The 17790-nt window shown below is 40.8% G+C and overlaps 2 protein-coding genes across 6 annotated transcripts; one reads left to right on the top strand and one right to left on the bottom strand.

The window, feature by feature from the left end:
• Positions 1-2386: 2386 nt before the first annotated feature.
• dnajc19 (DnaJ (Hsp40) homolog, subfamily C, member 19) lies at positions 2387-5158 on the top strand. The gene is made up of 6 exons (XM_041934754.1): positions 2387-2487; positions 2838-2889; positions 3840-3913; positions 4099-4178; positions 4413-4483; positions 4807-5158. The coding sequence occupies exons 1-6, from the start codon at positions 2485-2487 to the stop codon at positions 4875-4877; spliced, it is 351 nt and encodes a 116-aa protein (XP_041790688.1). The 5' UTR covers positions 2387-2484; the 3' UTR covers positions 4878-5158.
• A 273-nt stretch (positions 5159-5431) lies between these two features.
• fxr1 (fragile X mental retardation, autosomal homolog 1) lies at positions 5432-17524 on the bottom strand. 5 transcript variants are annotated; one of them, XM_041934752.1, is made up of 18 exons: positions 17433-17524; positions 14903-14955; positions 14698-14791; positions 14529-14600; positions 14112-14260; positions 13157-13250; positions 12892-13008; positions 11969-12139; positions 11747-11825; positions 11309-11418; positions 11044-11139; positions 9438-9657; positions 9225-9318; positions 8979-9103; positions 8650-8856; positions 8260-8337; positions 7540-7622; positions 5432-7380 (listed from the first exon to the last, which is right to left on the bottom strand). In XM_041934752.1, the coding sequence occupies exons 1-18, from the start codon at positions 17481-17483 to the stop codon at positions 7189-7191; spliced, it is 2085 nt and encodes a 694-aa protein (XP_041790686.1). In that variant the 5' UTR covers positions 17484-17524; the 3' UTR covers positions 5432-7188. The 5 variants fall into 5 exon arrangements, with proteins under 5 accessions (XP_041790686.1, XP_041790683.1, XP_041790684.1 ...); XM_041934749.1 differs by having other exon boundaries at positions 11044-11136; positions 17433-17500; XM_041934750.1 differs by having other exon boundaries at positions 11044-11130; positions 17433-17500.
• Positions 17525-17790: the final 266 nt, after the last annotated feature.

Here is a 17790-nt window from a genome sequence, read left to right as displayed (position 1 = left end):
TCATCACACTTATACTTCTCATTTTAAAAAACAGTTCTTCCCATGCAGTTCTCTTCTGTGATCAGAGATGGATCCTATATAATGTAAACAAATATGGATATTAAAGCCATCATTGCTCACAAAGTGCCACATGTCCAGTTGACAGTACTAGAACTCGTCCGGGACTTCTTTGCACATATAAACAGTGTACAGAAGCAAAATTATCCATATGAGAAAAAAATGACTGCTTTGAGTCCCTGCACACCCACACAGGTGTAATTTGTCTTACCCTGTGAGTTACAACAAATCATAACGGCATGAGAGATATGGCAGGCAAGCACTGTGCGTACATGCTTGTCCAGTCCTGGGGAGAGCTCTACTACGACAAGAGTATACTTGCCATACTTTGACTGGCCCACTGACACGCATTATGTTGCATGCCAAGTTCGAATTCCTAATGTATACAGTTTGTTTTGACAGACACATTATTATTTCACATATTATATTTTCAGTTAGCATAAAGCAGGGGAATAAAGACCCATTGATACTTTTAATTTACTGAAAGAAGAGACAAACTGGTAAAATCCATCAGCTCATCACTCACCTACATGACCCTTTCAACCAAGATATTAACTGCACAAGCCTGGGTGTGAATTCTCAGCGTATTCCCTGCACTGCTCTTCCTGTAGGACAGCAAAACAAAAGTATTACACAACAGCCGAATTAACGGTCATTTATTTTTAATTATGTTGCAACAAGAAATATTTTGAAACAATAAATAACACTCTTCCTCTTTCAAATGAAGAGTAATTCACAATGAACAAATCACACCCTTGTTAAGCTCAATTCAGTACAGTGTGGGGTTTTGCTGCTACAGCTGGAGTTGGCCTGGTATAACCTGTAGCTACAGATGGCTAATGTTAGCAAACTTCAGACAGATATTGTTGTGTAGCTCTCATGCCTCAAGTCCTTTCACTGACCTGATGACTCATCTGCTTTTACTACCTGTGCTATACAACAGCAGTACTTATACAGAGGTGAGCAGTAAGGTAACAGTGAAGACGTGAAGACACCTGTATTTAATGGGCAATGAAGGATGAAACATCACAGCATTATCTGCTAATTAGCCTAAATGAGTCATCTGATATGAGATCCTTTCAGAAAGATAACAGATGATTTGGCCCCTCCTCTAAACTTATTGTCTTCCTGTGACTGGGGAGACATGCTTGGGGGGACACACCTGTCTGCTGATCTTGATGGGAACTGGGACCTGGGACACCTATACTGGAATTATCAAAGTTTAGGAACACTGACACTCTTTATATTCACATCTTGACAACAAATGGTCTGCACATGCACATAATTTGCTAATTTATTTGCCAAACCATAATATAACATAGGAGATTAAAACAACTTAAAAAATATAACATTTGTGAAATGCTTTGTTATGACAATATTCTGCGAATATTGCCCCATTATGTGTGTGGCAGGTTATCTATTCGGGAGATGAATACAGGTGTATGTTCACTTCTTTACCTTTACCTGAGGAAGACCACCTGTACCTTAATAATTCCAGTCATGTTAGTTTTGTTTTGTTTTTTTTTTATTTCTTAGCCTACTCACTATTCAAATAATTTTTCAGGACATACTTTGTACTCTAACTACTAAGACTACTTTTACTTATACTTAAGCAGGTTTTGGTTACTTTACCTAGCTCTGCATTTATATATCCTGCAATACATCAAGACCACAGTTGCTACTGTTTGGCAAAAGTTACATAGCAAATTTTCTAGCTAAGTTAGAATTTATACTTTCCAGCGCTTTTGGCCGCCTGCGGTGCAGCTAAAATGCTTACTTTGCTATCTAGCTAACATAAAATAGCAGAACCGCATTTTCAGCTAATGTGTGAATGGTCGCAATTTATCACTGTAAGGTTAAGATAGCATTTACTAGCCATCATAAACATTAGCATTCTAGCCAATACAAGTGTGTTGTATTTCAAGTGTATACACCTAGTTTGCAAATAAGCATTCAGAGACAATCTATGAACGTGTGTTGGTTTATATTAGCTAACATTAGATAGTTTGGTAACATTAGCATTCAGGTTGACCACAGAGAAACCCACAATTAGCTTTGTAGCTTAGCTGTCTACAAGTCAATACCAGTAAAATAGTGGAATTTAACTCATTTACTTGGTTAATCACCGCCAAAAAGCTCATGTCAACTTCCAGACACACTGCAGAGGAAAACTGAAAGACGCAGATTCACGTGAAACGGATGATAGAAGTTAAGGGGTCTAATAGGCGGGGCTGAATGTTCAGGTCCGCCTCACACACCTCCCCGCGGGCTGCAGTTTGCACCAGGTAATCGCAACCAGCGCATGTCAAGGTTTTACGACAGTTCTGTGCCATTTCCGGCACAAACAGACAGCCAGAGCGAGGAAAGCATGAGAGGTCAAAAGTTATGGTCCTGATTTTTATCAAAAACAGAACGTAACACAGAGACATGGTAGGTCCAGTCATTAACTAACTTGAACGACAATCTGAAAATGGTTGCATGACCAGTAGTCGGTCGAACCGGTCAATTGCATTCTTTCTATGTGGCTATGCTAACGTTAGCTGTGCTCGTGCATAACCCAACAGGACGTGACCAAACATAGCCAACTTCAGTTTCAGCATTGTAATGCGAAATTAACGTAGCTAACGTTAAATTACGTAGGCTTCACGGGTACGCCACAGCTTGGCCGTGTGTCATTTGTTCACACCGCATCCTCCTCAGTAACGTTGGCGATTTGCTGTGTATGTTCATAATGTTTTTCTGATCCTCGCCTCAATGCCTCACCGTCTCTCTGTCTGCAGGCCGGGTCCATGGTGGCAGTGGGGCTGGCTCTGGCAGCAGCTGGATTTGCAGGTGAGTAACTCGAAGAAAAGCTGATTTTACCTATTACCTATTCAGTATGTGTTCATTGGCGCTATTTGTATTTGTTTACAATCTACAGAACACCTGTATATAGACACTGTATGTTGTTGGTCATTGTTGCTTTTTTATATGTATGTTTATATATGCATATATCTTCCCACTTGTGTGAGTATAATCGTTCTATGTTTAGCTTTACCTTCCTTTGTTCATCTTTGTCCTTGATTTTGGCTGTGGCTATTTCAGTCTTCTTGGAAATTGTCCCATGTGTGAGGACATTAAGAGCAACTCATCAGCAGAGTCAAACTTCTTGTATGTGTGTAAATATTGATAGTGACTCTAAAATTCATGGCTGAAATGAAGACCCGAATGATTTGACAGTCAGGAAATGCTTCAGATGAAAAGTTTTAAAACAGTTACAGGCTAATGAGCAATAAAAACACAAAACACAAAGTAAAAGAAGTACCAGAAAAGTAGTTTTGTACAGCCACCCCCAGTATCAGATAACTCACCTTTCAGAGCAGCGTTTTTTTCTGCACAATACATGCAGCAATTTTTATACTACTAAGAAAGGGTGGGGGGAAAAAGTCAGTGTTATATATTCTGTCAAATCATATCGTGATAATTTCACATTTGTTGTCATTTGCAAATTTCTTTTGTTGAAATGAATTATGGTGTATATGGGTATTCTGGTGTAATACATAACTGGAATGCAGTTGCATTGAACATCAGTTGGACTATCTTATATGTGATGTGGCATATGTTTGCCTTTATAATTCCATGGATTTTTGAAAAATATTCTTATGAATATTAAGATGTTGATTTTAAACATATCACCCAGCCTCAATAAAAATACAGTCAGATTAAAAAAGATGATAATGCAATTCCACAAATATTTCTATCCAGATATTTGATAATTGTTTCCCCTCTTCTTTGTCTTGCAGGACGCTATGCCATGCAGGCCATGAAGCAGATGGAGCCGCAGATGAAACAGGCCCTTCAGAGCTTCCCCAAGACGGTAAGAAGGAAAACATGCACCCAGCATGTTTAGCTCCAAATGGAAGTATGATATATGTTGAGATACCCGAGATAAGTGCTACATACCTCTTGATCTCTCACTTTACCTTTAATAAGTGTTTTTGCTGGTAGAGCTCAGTCAGCAGACCCATCATGGTGAGCTGTTAACTTTATATATTGCTGCAGGCTTTTGGAGGAGGGTACTATCGAGGTGGATTTGAACCAAAGATGAACAAGAGAGAAGCCTCCCTGGTTTTAGGTGTCAGGTATGTGAACACTGTTTCCACCACTCAGCACTGGGCCACCAGTCCAGCAGTTACATGTTAATGTACACCTAGGCCCAATGGACGTTAAAGGGTTCGGTCTGTGCTGCATGTTAACCTGACGTGCTGTTGTCTGTCATTTTACTCTCCCACATAGCAGAGGATTTGCTAACCTGTATTATTCATGATGATTACTATGATAATAATTCACTGAGGTACCACTGTTCCTTCTTTCAGTCCCACAGCCAACAAGAATAAGATCAGAGAAGCCCACAGGAAACTGATGATCCTGAACCATCCAGATAGAGGTAAGTGGGGCTTTAAGAGTTCCTCATTTTGGTAAACACTGTAGCTTACTGTAAAATGCTCCACTAACTGATAAACACTGTATCTACAGTATACTGCATTCATCTGCAATGTTTAAGTGTTAATTTGCTGGTTAGAGATGACTTGTTACTCAAAATCAAACTCAATTTACCAGTACATGAATGTAAACTTCAGGGTGTACCATGTTTGAGCTGTAAAGGGAGAGGGACGAGTGTGCAGCAGAAAATAAACACTCATTATACACAGGTTTTACAGTCAGTTCCGAACAGGAAGTAACTGAGGATCCTATTTGTGTGTGTCACAGGTGGTTCTCCCTACCTAGCAGCGAAGATAAATGAAGCAAAGGATTTGTTGGATAGCCAGACAAAGAAATAGAAGTGAAAACACTGGTGATGACACAAGTGATATCGCACTGATCTTATCCATGCTGACTGACTTGATTGATTACCAATCTTTTCTAACTGATTTTTCTCCAATAAAATCACTCTGTACAAATTGTCAATGGAACTCTCCTTTGTAGTTTAGATTTACTTTGTGGACATCTGAGGTGGTTTGTCCACAAGACAGGAACTTTAAATGATAAATTAACATTTCTAATAGCAGCCTTTGGTTTAACAGTCTCCTGTGTATCAGTGTAATGGTGAGGGGTTTGTGCTGGGGTGGGTTATACACACCACCTCTACTAGAGAGGTTTGTATGTGCAGTAGGATGGACTATTGCATTAGCAGTAACTTAATACAGCTCTGACACTGTAAAAACAGTGTAGCTGAAAATCGTGCTGGATTACATGCTGCATCATTTCCTGTGAATCCCTTAAAAGTGCCTCATTACTTTGCTTTACTCTCCAAAAGAAAAAACTTAGCGGACAGTAACAGCACCATTTTTGCTTTGTGTCATAATTCTTCCATAAGAGACAGACACAGTTAGGTTTTAGATCTACATGGAAGATCAAGTTTATTTAAGAACTACCTGCATACAAAACATATTGCACATCAACCAACCAGAGCGATCTTTAAAAAAAAAAAGAAAAAAAAACACATACTGTAGTTGACCCAACAGAAACGCTTGGGATGTCACAACTGTCAGTAGTCCAAATTGTCATTTGTCCTAAAAGAAAACGCAAGGTAACGCATGTTTTAGTGTCAAGAAAAAAAAATTCTCTTGTTTTTTGTTTTTTTTTTAAATACTGTACATTTTTTTAAATAAATAAACCAAATAAATCTCCTTCCTTAATGGAACAGTCATGACCAGTTTCCAGCCAGCCAGTCTGTGGAAGAACCATGAAAATGACATCATTGTCACCTGGGCTTGGTTTTCCAGAAACATCGCAACACCAGGGTTGTCTGGTCCTTACTGCTCAAACAGGATTTTTGCAATAGTGGGCATGTAAAAGGGGATAGTAGCTGTAGGTACAGCAAACATGCTTCGAGTCTTTTGATGTAATAGGATTTCTGCGAGGAAACAGTACTCAGGATCCCCCTTGTCATATTTGATTAAAGTGCCCAATGTTTAGCAATGAGATGTTTCCAGGAAACCCAGCACTGATGGCTACATCTCTGTCCAGCAATTAACAGTAACAGGCCAGTTTCCAGACTCAACTACAATCAACTTTTTAACAGAAAACGTTTCAGTGCAAAGAAAACAACTTCTTCTATTGTTTGTTTCTTTTCCAGACACGCTGTATTAACATTTCTTCTATGACTGAAGTGGTTGCATATTGAAAAACAGAAAGCAGCTAATGTCAAACTCCCCAACAGATATATATATAAAGGATAACTGGACTCACTTTCCCCACAAACATTAAGAATTAGCACACCTGATTTTCAAAAGATATGCCTCTGAAATCCTTTCATGGTCTTAAAGTGTTTGCATCCACCAGCCTACAGTGCCATAAGGGTACATACAGACCAAGGAGACAACTCATCTGGTTCACCTGTGGCAGGCGATGATCACCAAGTAACACAGAAATAAGTGAAAAGATTTCAGACGGTGTGCAGAGCCAGGCAACAACATGTTGAATCTACTCTCAAGGCACAACAGCTGATCACATGTATGTCAAATATACTTGGGTTTCCAACAAACCTATCTGCACTGTGGTACTGCTCATGCAGAATATTTAATTTACAAACTACTTCAGATGCACTAAACATCTTGAAAAAGGTTGTGGAAGCATCTTTCAGAGTCCACCTGGTAAAAGGCAGACTTTTTTTTTTTTTTTTCTAAAACCCTGCCATGATATTATTTTCACCAATAAAAAAACTGCTGCATTCATACCACAGTATGGGTTTGAGTGGAATCCCTGTCTGCATTTTATAAATACTGCATTCAGTCCGACCTCTTCGCGAGCTCTCAATGAAGAGTGGACTGAAAAGTACAGTTAAGTAGATGTCTGTAAGTATGTGTGTTTGACTATCTTTGGCAAGCTCATACAGGAAGAACTATTGTACAAAAACTGTAGTAAAATGAACAGTTGGACAGAGCACATGTGTAAAGGGGAAGTAAAGGTTCAGACCTCTAAAACCTGTGCAGTGGAACAAGTTTCAAATATTTGTAAAGTAAAAAACAGAACAGTACTTGTTGCATTTATATGTTTAACTTTCAAGGCTGCTCCAGAGACAGGGAGATTTGATCGAGCGCAGCCAAATAATTGAAAATATTTGAAACCATTTCCCTTGCTCAGGCTTGACTAGGAGAGTCCATTAACAACAGGTTGCGGGTTGGAGTCCCCCTGGTAGGAGACTTTGGCGGGCCTCTCAGTGGAAGACCTGGGAGCTCTGGTGGCATTGCTGCCCTCACTGTCAGCAGCATTGCTGTTGGAGCCGTTGGTGGTTGCCGGGGCAGACGGTGGGCTGTGCTCAGCGATAGTATCCACCTGACCCTGAGCAGAAATGTGGGATGAAAAAATATGGACTACTAATGTATTCAAACAAGTTTACCATTAAATAGCCAGGAAAAAGAAAACATTTCATAGAACAGCATCTGCATTCATAGATAGCTGCGGTCTGCCAAGAATTTGTTAACGTAAGTAAGTACTAACCACGTCCTTGCTTTTCTTGGTGTCCTTGGTGGATGTCTGTCTGCTCTGAGATTCAGCTCTGGATATGTAGTCAGCCACGGTCACTGTACAGACATGACAACAGAGAGAGAAAGAAAAAAACACCAGTCCTCACATTGTGTGTTTTCGTTAAATGACAGAAGCCAAAATGCTGATAGAGTCTGTCTGTGCCCTGTCCAGCAGTCTATAAGGAGCTTTTCAGCACTTTGAGTCTCTCCAAACAGTGCAACTTTTTGTAGTTTATACTCGCCTAACAGGAGGCCATGTACACGACATCTAATGCAACATCACAGAAAAGTTAGAGGTCAGGCTTACTAAGACACAACACACTTAACACTACAGCCATTAGTATACTTGACAGCCAGACAACATGAAAACAAACCTCATTGCCTAGTTGTTAGTGAACAAATATTACACTTGTGGAATAATACTAGAAAAGAGGAAGAAGCAGGCTTTCATTTTGCATGGCAAACCAGCGAGGTAAGTCGGTCAAATAACCACTTCCAATCAGTTAGTAAAAGTCAGTGGGAAAACACTTCATTTTCACATAATTCAGGACATCTCAATGATTTTAACAACTCTTTGGTTTAGTATGTTGTTGGTGGGACACAGACAAACACCAGGCCTTTGCACAACCTGCTAGCCAAGCCACCAGGAGCACTGTTCAGGCGAGGGGAGGCTGGCTTCAGTTGCTATGGTTACCTGGCTGCCTCTCCTCAGGCAAGCGAACGCGGCGACGGCGACTACGGTTACGACGCTGAGGTTTAGCTTCAGGGTCATCTGGGGGTGTGAGGCCATCACAAAAAGAGGTATTTGGGGCTTAAATTGCCTTTAAACCAGAGACGTGTCTTTGAACTGCACTCGCTCCTTTTACACTAAGAATGGGAAATGATGCATTGCTGCACATTTTGGACCGCACTAACAGCTAAAAACAGCACTATAGCTCTATGACAGCCTATTTGACTTTCTGCTGAAGTGCTGACCATTTTCTAACCCATGTATTCTGACAACATTGTTAACCTGTGTGCACGGTTTGAGCTTGTGTGTCCATGAAGTCTTGTAAAGTCATCTTTTCAAATGTGACTTCCCTACCTATTCCGTTTTCACTCAATGAGGCGTTGTCCGACTCGCTCATGCCATCCATCAGCGTGGCGTCCTCATCTGTTCTGCGTCGTCGAGATCTTCTGCGGCGGTTTGCAGGCAGGTTGGACTCACTAGCATCTGTATCAGCAGTCTGGTCTGTCTCTGTGTTTGTCTCCAGGGCTCCATAGGCATGGTTATCCTCATGGTCCCGAGGCCCTGCAGCAGTTATGTCAGATTCACAGAAAATATGTTATATCTACAGTCAAACCACCATGAGACTTTTACAAGAGGAAAGCATTTTTGTGTCCCTCTCTTTATATCCCAAGAGTGAATTTTACCAGAGCTGCTGTTGTGGTATCCACCTCTTCCTCCTCTTCCTCGTCCTCCAGTCCCTCCTCGACCTCGGCCAGGTCCAGGCCTCCTGCGACCGTCTCTTTGTGGGCGTGGGCCTCTCTCCCTCTCCCTTCAAGTCAGTCAGTTAGTCAATAAATCAGCTACTCAATAAAAAAAAATCTAAATCTTAAACATGGTGCTATAAAAGTAAATGAAATGGACGATCTTTGGGTTTGATAAAAACAACTCACCTGTCCTGGTCCTCTCCAGCAAGGGACCAGTCACTGAGCTCATCCCTTCGCTCTGAATCTGTCTCAGAGGCGTTGGATTGCTCTGAGTTGGTGCCTGGAAGAAGAGAGAGAGAGACAGGACAAATGCTAAAGAGTTATATTTCTGGCTTACTGCACATTTTTAAACATGTGTTTTAACACCACAGCAAATAAGATGATTTAAAAGGTGCCAACCATATCCAGTGCTGTAGCTGTGGCCTCTGCGCCCACGCCCTCGACTGTTGTAAGAGCGAGTGACATGTGAAGAGGACGAGGAGGCATTAGCACTCCCGTCTGTGTTATATCCTCCTCCTCCTCGTTCCCCTCTCTCTCTGTCAGCTGGTCGGTGACCCTGGGTGATCTGACGTAGCTGTTCATCAATCTGCATCCTCTCCAGGCGAAGCTGCTCAACCTCCTGGTGGGAAAAAAGAAATAAGGGAGAAAGAAAGAATAAAGAGAAAGAAAATGAGACAAGTAAAGAAGAAAAGAAAACGGAAACGTGAGTGTATTTTGTGTGTGTGTGTGTGTGTGTTCCGCAAATTCAAGCAAAATCTCTGAGAACAGTAGTTTTTCTTAAGAAGGGTTGTCACTGGATACACATGCATCATCATACACACATCTACATCACATCCTGTGTGCCTTGTGTTGCTCATTCTGAATCTTGCTAGGCTGCTTCCCTGTGAATAATCCACAATCTGCCTCAGCTCTTCCTCTAGCTGCTGGCCCTCTGTAAGGAGCTCCACCATGTCCTGCACACACACACGCACACATACACACACAGTGCAAAACAAATACACACAAAGCACCAACACAGCACAAAACATGCAAACAGCACAGGACACACACACATACATAGAGTGCAAAATGTACATACAGTGAAATACACACCGCAGAACAGCAATGGAATGATCAATGAAGACCATCATAAGTTTGACAGGCATTTGTATGGCATTCACAATTAACACTGTAGACTGAATACATAAAAATCATGTGGTATTAAACTGGTGGGTCAATATTGAGAAGTTCAAGCTGAATAACTGTCACTCAGCCGTTAGCCTCAAAATTGAAAAAAGATTTGTTTTTCTAACGCTGCAACATGCAGCTTTACTTTATTTACCACAGAACCTACAATGCAACCAATCACTGTCATCCCGTGAGCTGAGTCTGACAGATCCCAGCGCTTTTCATCTTGTGTTTCATTTAGTGACAGCATAGTAGCCACCCATAAAACTTATGGCTTCTGCTCTTCCTCCAAGAGGGTTAGTATTTCACTTCATAAAAGTATAAACATTTTATGATGTTAGCAGAGGCTTTACTTCAGGTAAGGCAGCTGCCTGCACTAAAAAAATACTACTGTATGAGGAACCTTGATCATCCTTGTATTTTTGCATTTTGTATGAGATTTCCTAAGGTGGTTATTATTCACATTAAATAATTTCGAATTATTGATTGATTTTCCATACTTCCCCATCAAGAATCACCTTATTTGAGTACGTGCACCACACAAAATGCAGTGTTACTGGTTAGACTTCAGCAAATCTTATGAAGCGCTGTAGACATGCTGGTGGCCAAGTGCATGCCAGTTAGGTCTTAAGCATGCAAATTATTCCAACGTGTGTCCATTGTGCCACTTCATGCTGCCAATGAATGAAACACTGGTTGGCCAGGAGATGTATTAACAGGCTGCCAGAAATGGCTGTAATTTGAAGCTGTGGCATTGAGTGAAATCAAAGAACTGGCAAAAGACATACACAAACCTGCATCAAAAACAAGCCACACACACACACACAGGTATCCTTACATTGAGGTAAGAGATGTGGTACTCCAACAAGACCTGGACATTGCCAATACTCTCCTTAGTACCGACAAAGGTGAATGGGACCATTCCCTGTGTCAACAAAACACATGAACACAACACACATGTTAGTATGGGACTGAAACAGAAAGAAAGTGTCTACGTCGTTTGTGGAGAGCAAAAAAAAAAAAAAAAAAAAAAGCCTGACTCTTATCAGTACTCTTCAGCTGTGTTATCACTAGCAGTAATGATGTGGCAGTAGCAGGCTTACTTCCTGTCGGGGCTGCTTGGTGTCATTGTCTCCTTCTATCCTGACCCTCACCACGCCAGACTTGTCCACAATCTCCTGGATGACCTTACCATTCTTACCAATCACTTTCCCTGGGGACAGAGAGCAGGGAAAAGGATGAGAAGGCAACTAGTAACAATGAAACACAGTTGCAAGTCAAAAAGATGATGACCTGATGACACTGAAAACTTTTCATAATGGAGTAAATAACTGTGGTATATGAAGGATTCCTGCATTTGTTTTCCTCTGAAGTTGCACAGATACTGTCATGCATATTAGATGGCTATCTTGCAATGTGTCAAACATAACTGTCTGTAATGTGGTGCCGCCATCATGGGCAATGTGTAGCAGCTCAGTCACTGCCTCTAGCAAACAGAAGTTTTGGGGATTTCCCAGCAGTAAATGTCTGTGTCTACACACCAACAAGGTTCCTGGGCACCTGGACAGAGTCCTCCAGAAACTCCAGGTAGCTCCTGGCCTTTTTGACCGCCTCTGCAGACTGAAAGACAACAAAGGGGTTACTTTGTCTCTTATACTTTCAACACACAGTGTAAACACAAGTTCAGTATGCCCGTACTGTCTCTTTTCCCCATCACTGAAACACTCAAGCTTGCACCAGCAGTCAGGCACACAACACTCTACCTCTCCATAAATCCTGAAAGTGCCAGTCTCCTCATCCAGCTCAATGGCAGTGACACCTGGAACTTTGCGTGCTTGCTGGATGTTGCTACCATGGCTGCCGATTGCCAAGCCCATCAGATCTGGTCTCACCATAAACTCCTCCTGGAAGGACGACACCAGCTGTCTGGAGCTCTACACAAACACAAGAGCAAAGTTTGATTTGTTTATAGTTGATATTCTAAAAAGTCAATATTTTGGTTTTAATCAATTCACAATCCTTGAAACTCATTTCCATAACCAAAACTGATATATATTAAAAGTTAGAAACATCATTCCAAAAAAGTTTGGATACTGTGTAAAACGTGAATACAAACAGACTGCGACCATTTGCAAATGAAATGTGTTCACTGACAACGGTTTTAAAAAGTGTTCCTGAGCCCATGTAGTAACATCCTTTATAAAATCATGTGTTCACAAAGTGAATGTCCCTTTCTAACCTGATCATGATCATGATCACCTGTTACCAATGAACCTGTTTACCTGTGGAATGTTCCAAACAGGTGTTTTTGGAGCGTTCCACAACTTCCCCAGTCTATTGTTGCTCCTGCCCTCAATTTGCCATCAAATTCAGAATAAGCAGATATTGACAAAAAATCAATAAAGCTGATGAGGTCAAACAATAAAAATATTGTCTTTGTACTCCTTACAATTAAGTATATGTCAAAAAGGATTAGCAAATTATTCCGTGCTGTTTTATCTATGTTTTATACAGCTTCCCAACTTTTTTGGAATAGAATAGAATAGAAAGTGTCAGAACAGATAGCTTATAGGTAACTTCATATGGTCATATGTCATATTGTCCCCCCTCCAATGGTAATAATTTGCCTTTCTAACCTTGAGGTCACAATAGTGACTAAACCATGGTGAGCTTGTTATCAACTGACCTCCAGGTGCTTTGTGGCCTCATGGTTGCGTGACATTAGCAGCAGCTTGGTCCTGATGCTACGCAGGTGCATGTCACTCAGCAAAGACACACGCTTCACTGTTGTCTCATTCATGGACTAGACACACACACATACACACATAGAAAATAGAAGACAAAATTAACATATGTTGAGCTGAGAAAAAAGGAATAGCTGAGTCATCCACTGCACAAACATACTGTGCAGGACAAAGTTGCAACATATCATATAGCAGTGTAGCTGTTACCACAATCACTAGTTGGCTGGTCTCAGGGCAGTATGAGATGCGACAGGCTCCCACGGCTTTCTTAAAGTCCTTATGGACGTTCTCATTCTGGCACCTGTAATGTGAGAAAAATTAAATGTACTACTTTAAACTTTCCATTAGGGGTGAGTGACAAGGCTAAATCTTTTGTCATGGCACATGTAATTGTATATCACACCAAAGGTATATGTAAGGGTATAGTAATTGTAATGTACATTGAATTAATAAATTGTTTAAAACTAAGTTTATTTTAAAATGGAAGCTCTCAGGCTCCAAATCAGAACAAGAGAGATGAAGGGGCATTATCACTACCAACCGTCACACTAAGGTCACATGAAAACATGGTAAGCAGTCCTGCTGCCCAAACCATGTGAACTACTGAGGCAGCTGGACTGCTATATCGCACTGCCCGTCCCCAACATATAGCAGAGACACTAAAGCAGCTTTCTCAGCAAAATCAGGTCCAGACATTGTCCAGAGTTGTTCTTTCCCACATGTAGCACATTTGTCCGTGTCAGACGCATTTTCAATTACTGGAAATACACCCTTTGGTAAAGGGTGGTGCCTGGATAGAGTGCGCAGGAAGAAGAGGAGGACTCGTCCACAGTGATAACTGTTTTTAAGTTGATATCAATACTACATGCATTTGAACGTATTGATGACAAGACGAAAAGAGCATGAAGCAGCTACACGCATGTCATCGACACGCCCACTCGCTTGCTGTGCAGCAGGATAGCAGTGCATACATGTGGATGACAGTGTGTAAATACGGTTTAAGGGATTTTAAGAGTCGTGCAAAGCTCTTAAAGTACAGACAATATGTAACACCTACAATAAACACTCTACTGTATATATACATGTTACCATTAATTACAAAGAAAACAAGCATGTGAATTGTTCCTCTCTAGTGGTGTTTGTGTAAAGCCGCTGTACATACGCTTCTTGTAGATCCTGAGGAACAGGAACAGTGCACTTGTGAAAGGAGTTCTTGGTGATGGCCTTGTTAGGGTTGACTGGACGCAAACGCTCAAAGGTCACAATCTCATTATAAGTGGCGTCGCAGGCTGCATACTCTATCACGTAGAACTGAAAAGACAGTGGCAGTGTGTAAAAAAAAAAAGTCTAGTGACATCAAAATTTATTAATTTTAGCATGTTGATTATATAGCATTTTCACAATAGTGAAAATGAATTTCTACCCAAATAAGCATTTTTACTCAACAGTCTGCAACTTACCAGGTATCATAGATAGATATGATAGCATATCATTACGAATTTAACACTGTTAGCATTCATGTTTATGTAAATACAGAGAGTTTAGTACAGAAACTTTCTTCATAAGAAACAATACTCACATCTCCCTTCATCATGCGCACTTTTGCCAGCCACCAACCGCAAGGTTCCTGATCATTGGCTCTGGACAAGATCTGATGGGAGACAGTGTGAGACACATACAGAAAGGGAAACCAATAAAAACTAGAAGGAAAGCAAAGAGAAAAAGAGAAGTCGGTGTGTCCTCCTCACCTCCACCTCCTCGCCCTCTCCAATGTCCTTCTTGCCGTCAGCAGGTGGTGGCATCCTGACATCACTGAAGGGCACCTGGCGCTCTGGCTGCCAACTGAAAATAAAGTGTGTAATTTCTCACCTTGGTAAAACATAACAGTCCTACATTTGTCTTAACATTTTTAATTTTTCCAATTTTTTTTTATGAAAGCAAGGAGAGACTCACTTGTTCTCAAAGGCAATGTTGAGAGAGTCATCGTGGACGTCTTTGACAAAGCCCTGCCGGGAAGACGGAGACACAGACAGGGGTAAGATCTGACAACTGACTAAAGTGAAGTGCCACCTACTTAAAGTCCCCTCCACCCTAAAACATATTTTTCTTCTTGTTCCTACAGTTGAATGTTTGAGCTTCACTGTGCAGAATGATGTATGTGCAAAGTTTGACACTAGAAGGCTGTTTTCACATTCATCCACTGCCAATCCTGGTCCAAAATTCAATTTACACAAGTGTGACATGGAAACTTGAAGCCTCCAGTACACAAATACTGAGAAGAGACTTTATAGTGAAGTGGGAGACATCTTAAGTCCAACAGCTTAATTTTGTAAATGAAAAATAATATTAATAGATTCTGGAATTTTAAATGTAGGAGTAGATGTAATTTTAATAGTTTCACAAGACAATAGAACTTTTTCTGTGGAAAAAAACACATCAGACACAAATTATTATTACTCAGTGTAGAGTATTTTGTATACATCTTAAACTCTACAGCACAGAAAGGAAAGCTGACTTTGATTCTTCGAGTACATCCTCTTGTAGGTGAAGAATATAAAAATATTAAGAGGCACTTGGTTTTAATGTACAGAAGCCCAATTGCAAATTTGAGTACTGCAACGTAAAGTGCATATTAATAGCTAGATTTGGCCTATAATCTCACTTGTTAGTCAATGTGCATTAATAGCTAATAGTGGCCAAGGTAAACAACAGTCCTCAACTAAAATTATTACACGGCAAGTTCTAGTGATTATCAAGAGTAACGAAGGCATTTTCCAGGAAACGGGCGTTGCTGTTCAGTTTTCATGTCACTTTTCGGTGCTTTTGGGAATTGCACACAAAACTCTTAAAAACTCAAAACTCCATTCAAACCCACTGTTTTTGGCAACATGTGTCACAGCAGCAAATAAAGTCTCAAGTATCTGTATGACTAGACACCATTGGGAGCACATTGGTTTTTGGTTTTTGTTTTTACCAAAAATAAAACTGTGAAAGCAATGATGAGATCATTTGTCACAAAGCAATGCAAAAGCAATACAAGTGCAAAGGAGGAGGGCAAAGCTGAAACAATTAGTTACTATTTTGGTTATCAATGACTGATCATGTTCCAAACAAATATGCCACACACTCTCTGGTTACAGCTTCCCAAATGTGAGGATTTCTCACTATTCTTTGACATATCCATGTAAACTGAATATCTTTGCATTGGTCAGACAAAACATTCAATTTAAGAAAGAGAAATTGTAATGGGCATATTAACACTATTTTAGAGGAAAAAAAGGGCAACCAAAAGGCAATCTGCCAAAAAGGAATTTTGTGTTTTTCTAATCTAAAAAAACACTACAAGAAACGTTAGTCTACTGTCTCAAGCACATTATAAATACACTTCCTAACTGTAACTAATGTTACAAACAGGCCCTCTTGTGTGAAGGTGGGGTGTCACTTAAATAAAATGTTAACAGCAGCATTAAATCACAAAGCCATACACTGTAACTCAAGTGGTCAAGATCCAGCCCAGGGTAGCTGACAAGGAAGTGGACAAAGTGACTCATGAAACCAGGGGTGGGTAGACAGAGAAAAGCAGTGAGGACTGTGTCAAAAAGTAGTGAAGGAGTCCACTAAGGAATGGAGGTGACGCAGAAGAAGGAAAGGAATCCGTGTGCCAAAGGACATAAGGGAGGAGAGAGGAAACACACAGAAGAGATGGGAGGAAAGGAGATGGGACTGTACAGGCAGCAAGTCTAGAAATAGCTTTTTAAGTCCACGGTATCAGTGACCCACTCCTGACATGCCAGCTGGTCAGGATTGACAAGGAACAGCTGGCTCACACATACACATACAAAAAATAGCTTGAGCATGATGAGGTATCAAATAATAGCCATCCGTAGAGTAGGTGCAGTTCAACGAGAGCTCAAAATCACTGTCATAACTAGGCACGATGTCTACGAAATATAACATCCTTTAATTAGTTATATGATCACATTCTGTCGGATTTCTAGTAGCTCTACACACAGTTACGCTACTCCATTAACCGAGTACGTGATATAGACGAGCAGTCAGCTGCACAAAACGCTACATGACGTCTAATCACAATTTTACTTGAGCCACATCTTTCGACGTCAACAGTTAGGCAACTAGCAAGTTAGCTAACTTTTAGCTCGAGGAAGCTGCAACCGAACGTGAAATTCAGTGAATAATAGCCTTTGTGTGTTGTATATTCCGACTATCGCAGACAAGATCATGTTTCTTCCTACGTTCGCATGAAAACAGTTCGCTAATAAGTGACAGTTGGCGACGACTTGCGAGCGATGCTAGCTTAGCCAGCTAATTTTGGCTAGCATTGCTCGTTCAAGCTAATGGCAAGCGGTTAGTGAGTTCTGAGCAAGACGGGAACTGTTGCCGTGGACCACGAGAGTTCAGCTACAATACTGCATCGTGTAGCAGGCTATCGTATTTATTGCCGAAGTGCTAAACCGGTATTTACCTTGTAATAAGCCCCGTTGGAGCCACGGACCTCCACCGCCAGTTCTTCCATATTGGACACGCAAAGGATGTTGGGATGACAGGTGCTCCTTAAAGCATCAGGAGTCAAGTTTGACGACTGAGAGGTACCCATCCTCTTCATGGTAGAAGTAAGTTTAGTGCTTACTGTTGTGCCTCCAGTCAAATGTAACTAATTAAATAGCTTGATTTTGTTTCCTTACGCCGAATATTCAGTAAACTGAAGCATCACCTGACATTTTCCTGTTGTTTTTTTGTGGCCATTGCCTTTTAAGAGTGTGTGATTAAGAATAACTACAATAAACAGTTATATTCATCTGTTCACAGTCTGCCAGTATCAC

This window comes from Chelmon rostratus, chromosome 4 (genome assembly GCF_017976325.1).
Source record: "Chelmon rostratus isolate fCheRos1 chromosome 4, fCheRos1.pri, whole genome shotgun sequence".
Classification (NCBI taxonomy): Eukaryota; Metazoa; Chordata; class Actinopteri; order Chaetodontiformes; family Chaetodontidae; genus Chelmon; species Chelmon rostratus.
This window is presented reverse-complemented; position numbering and strand designations above follow the sequence as displayed.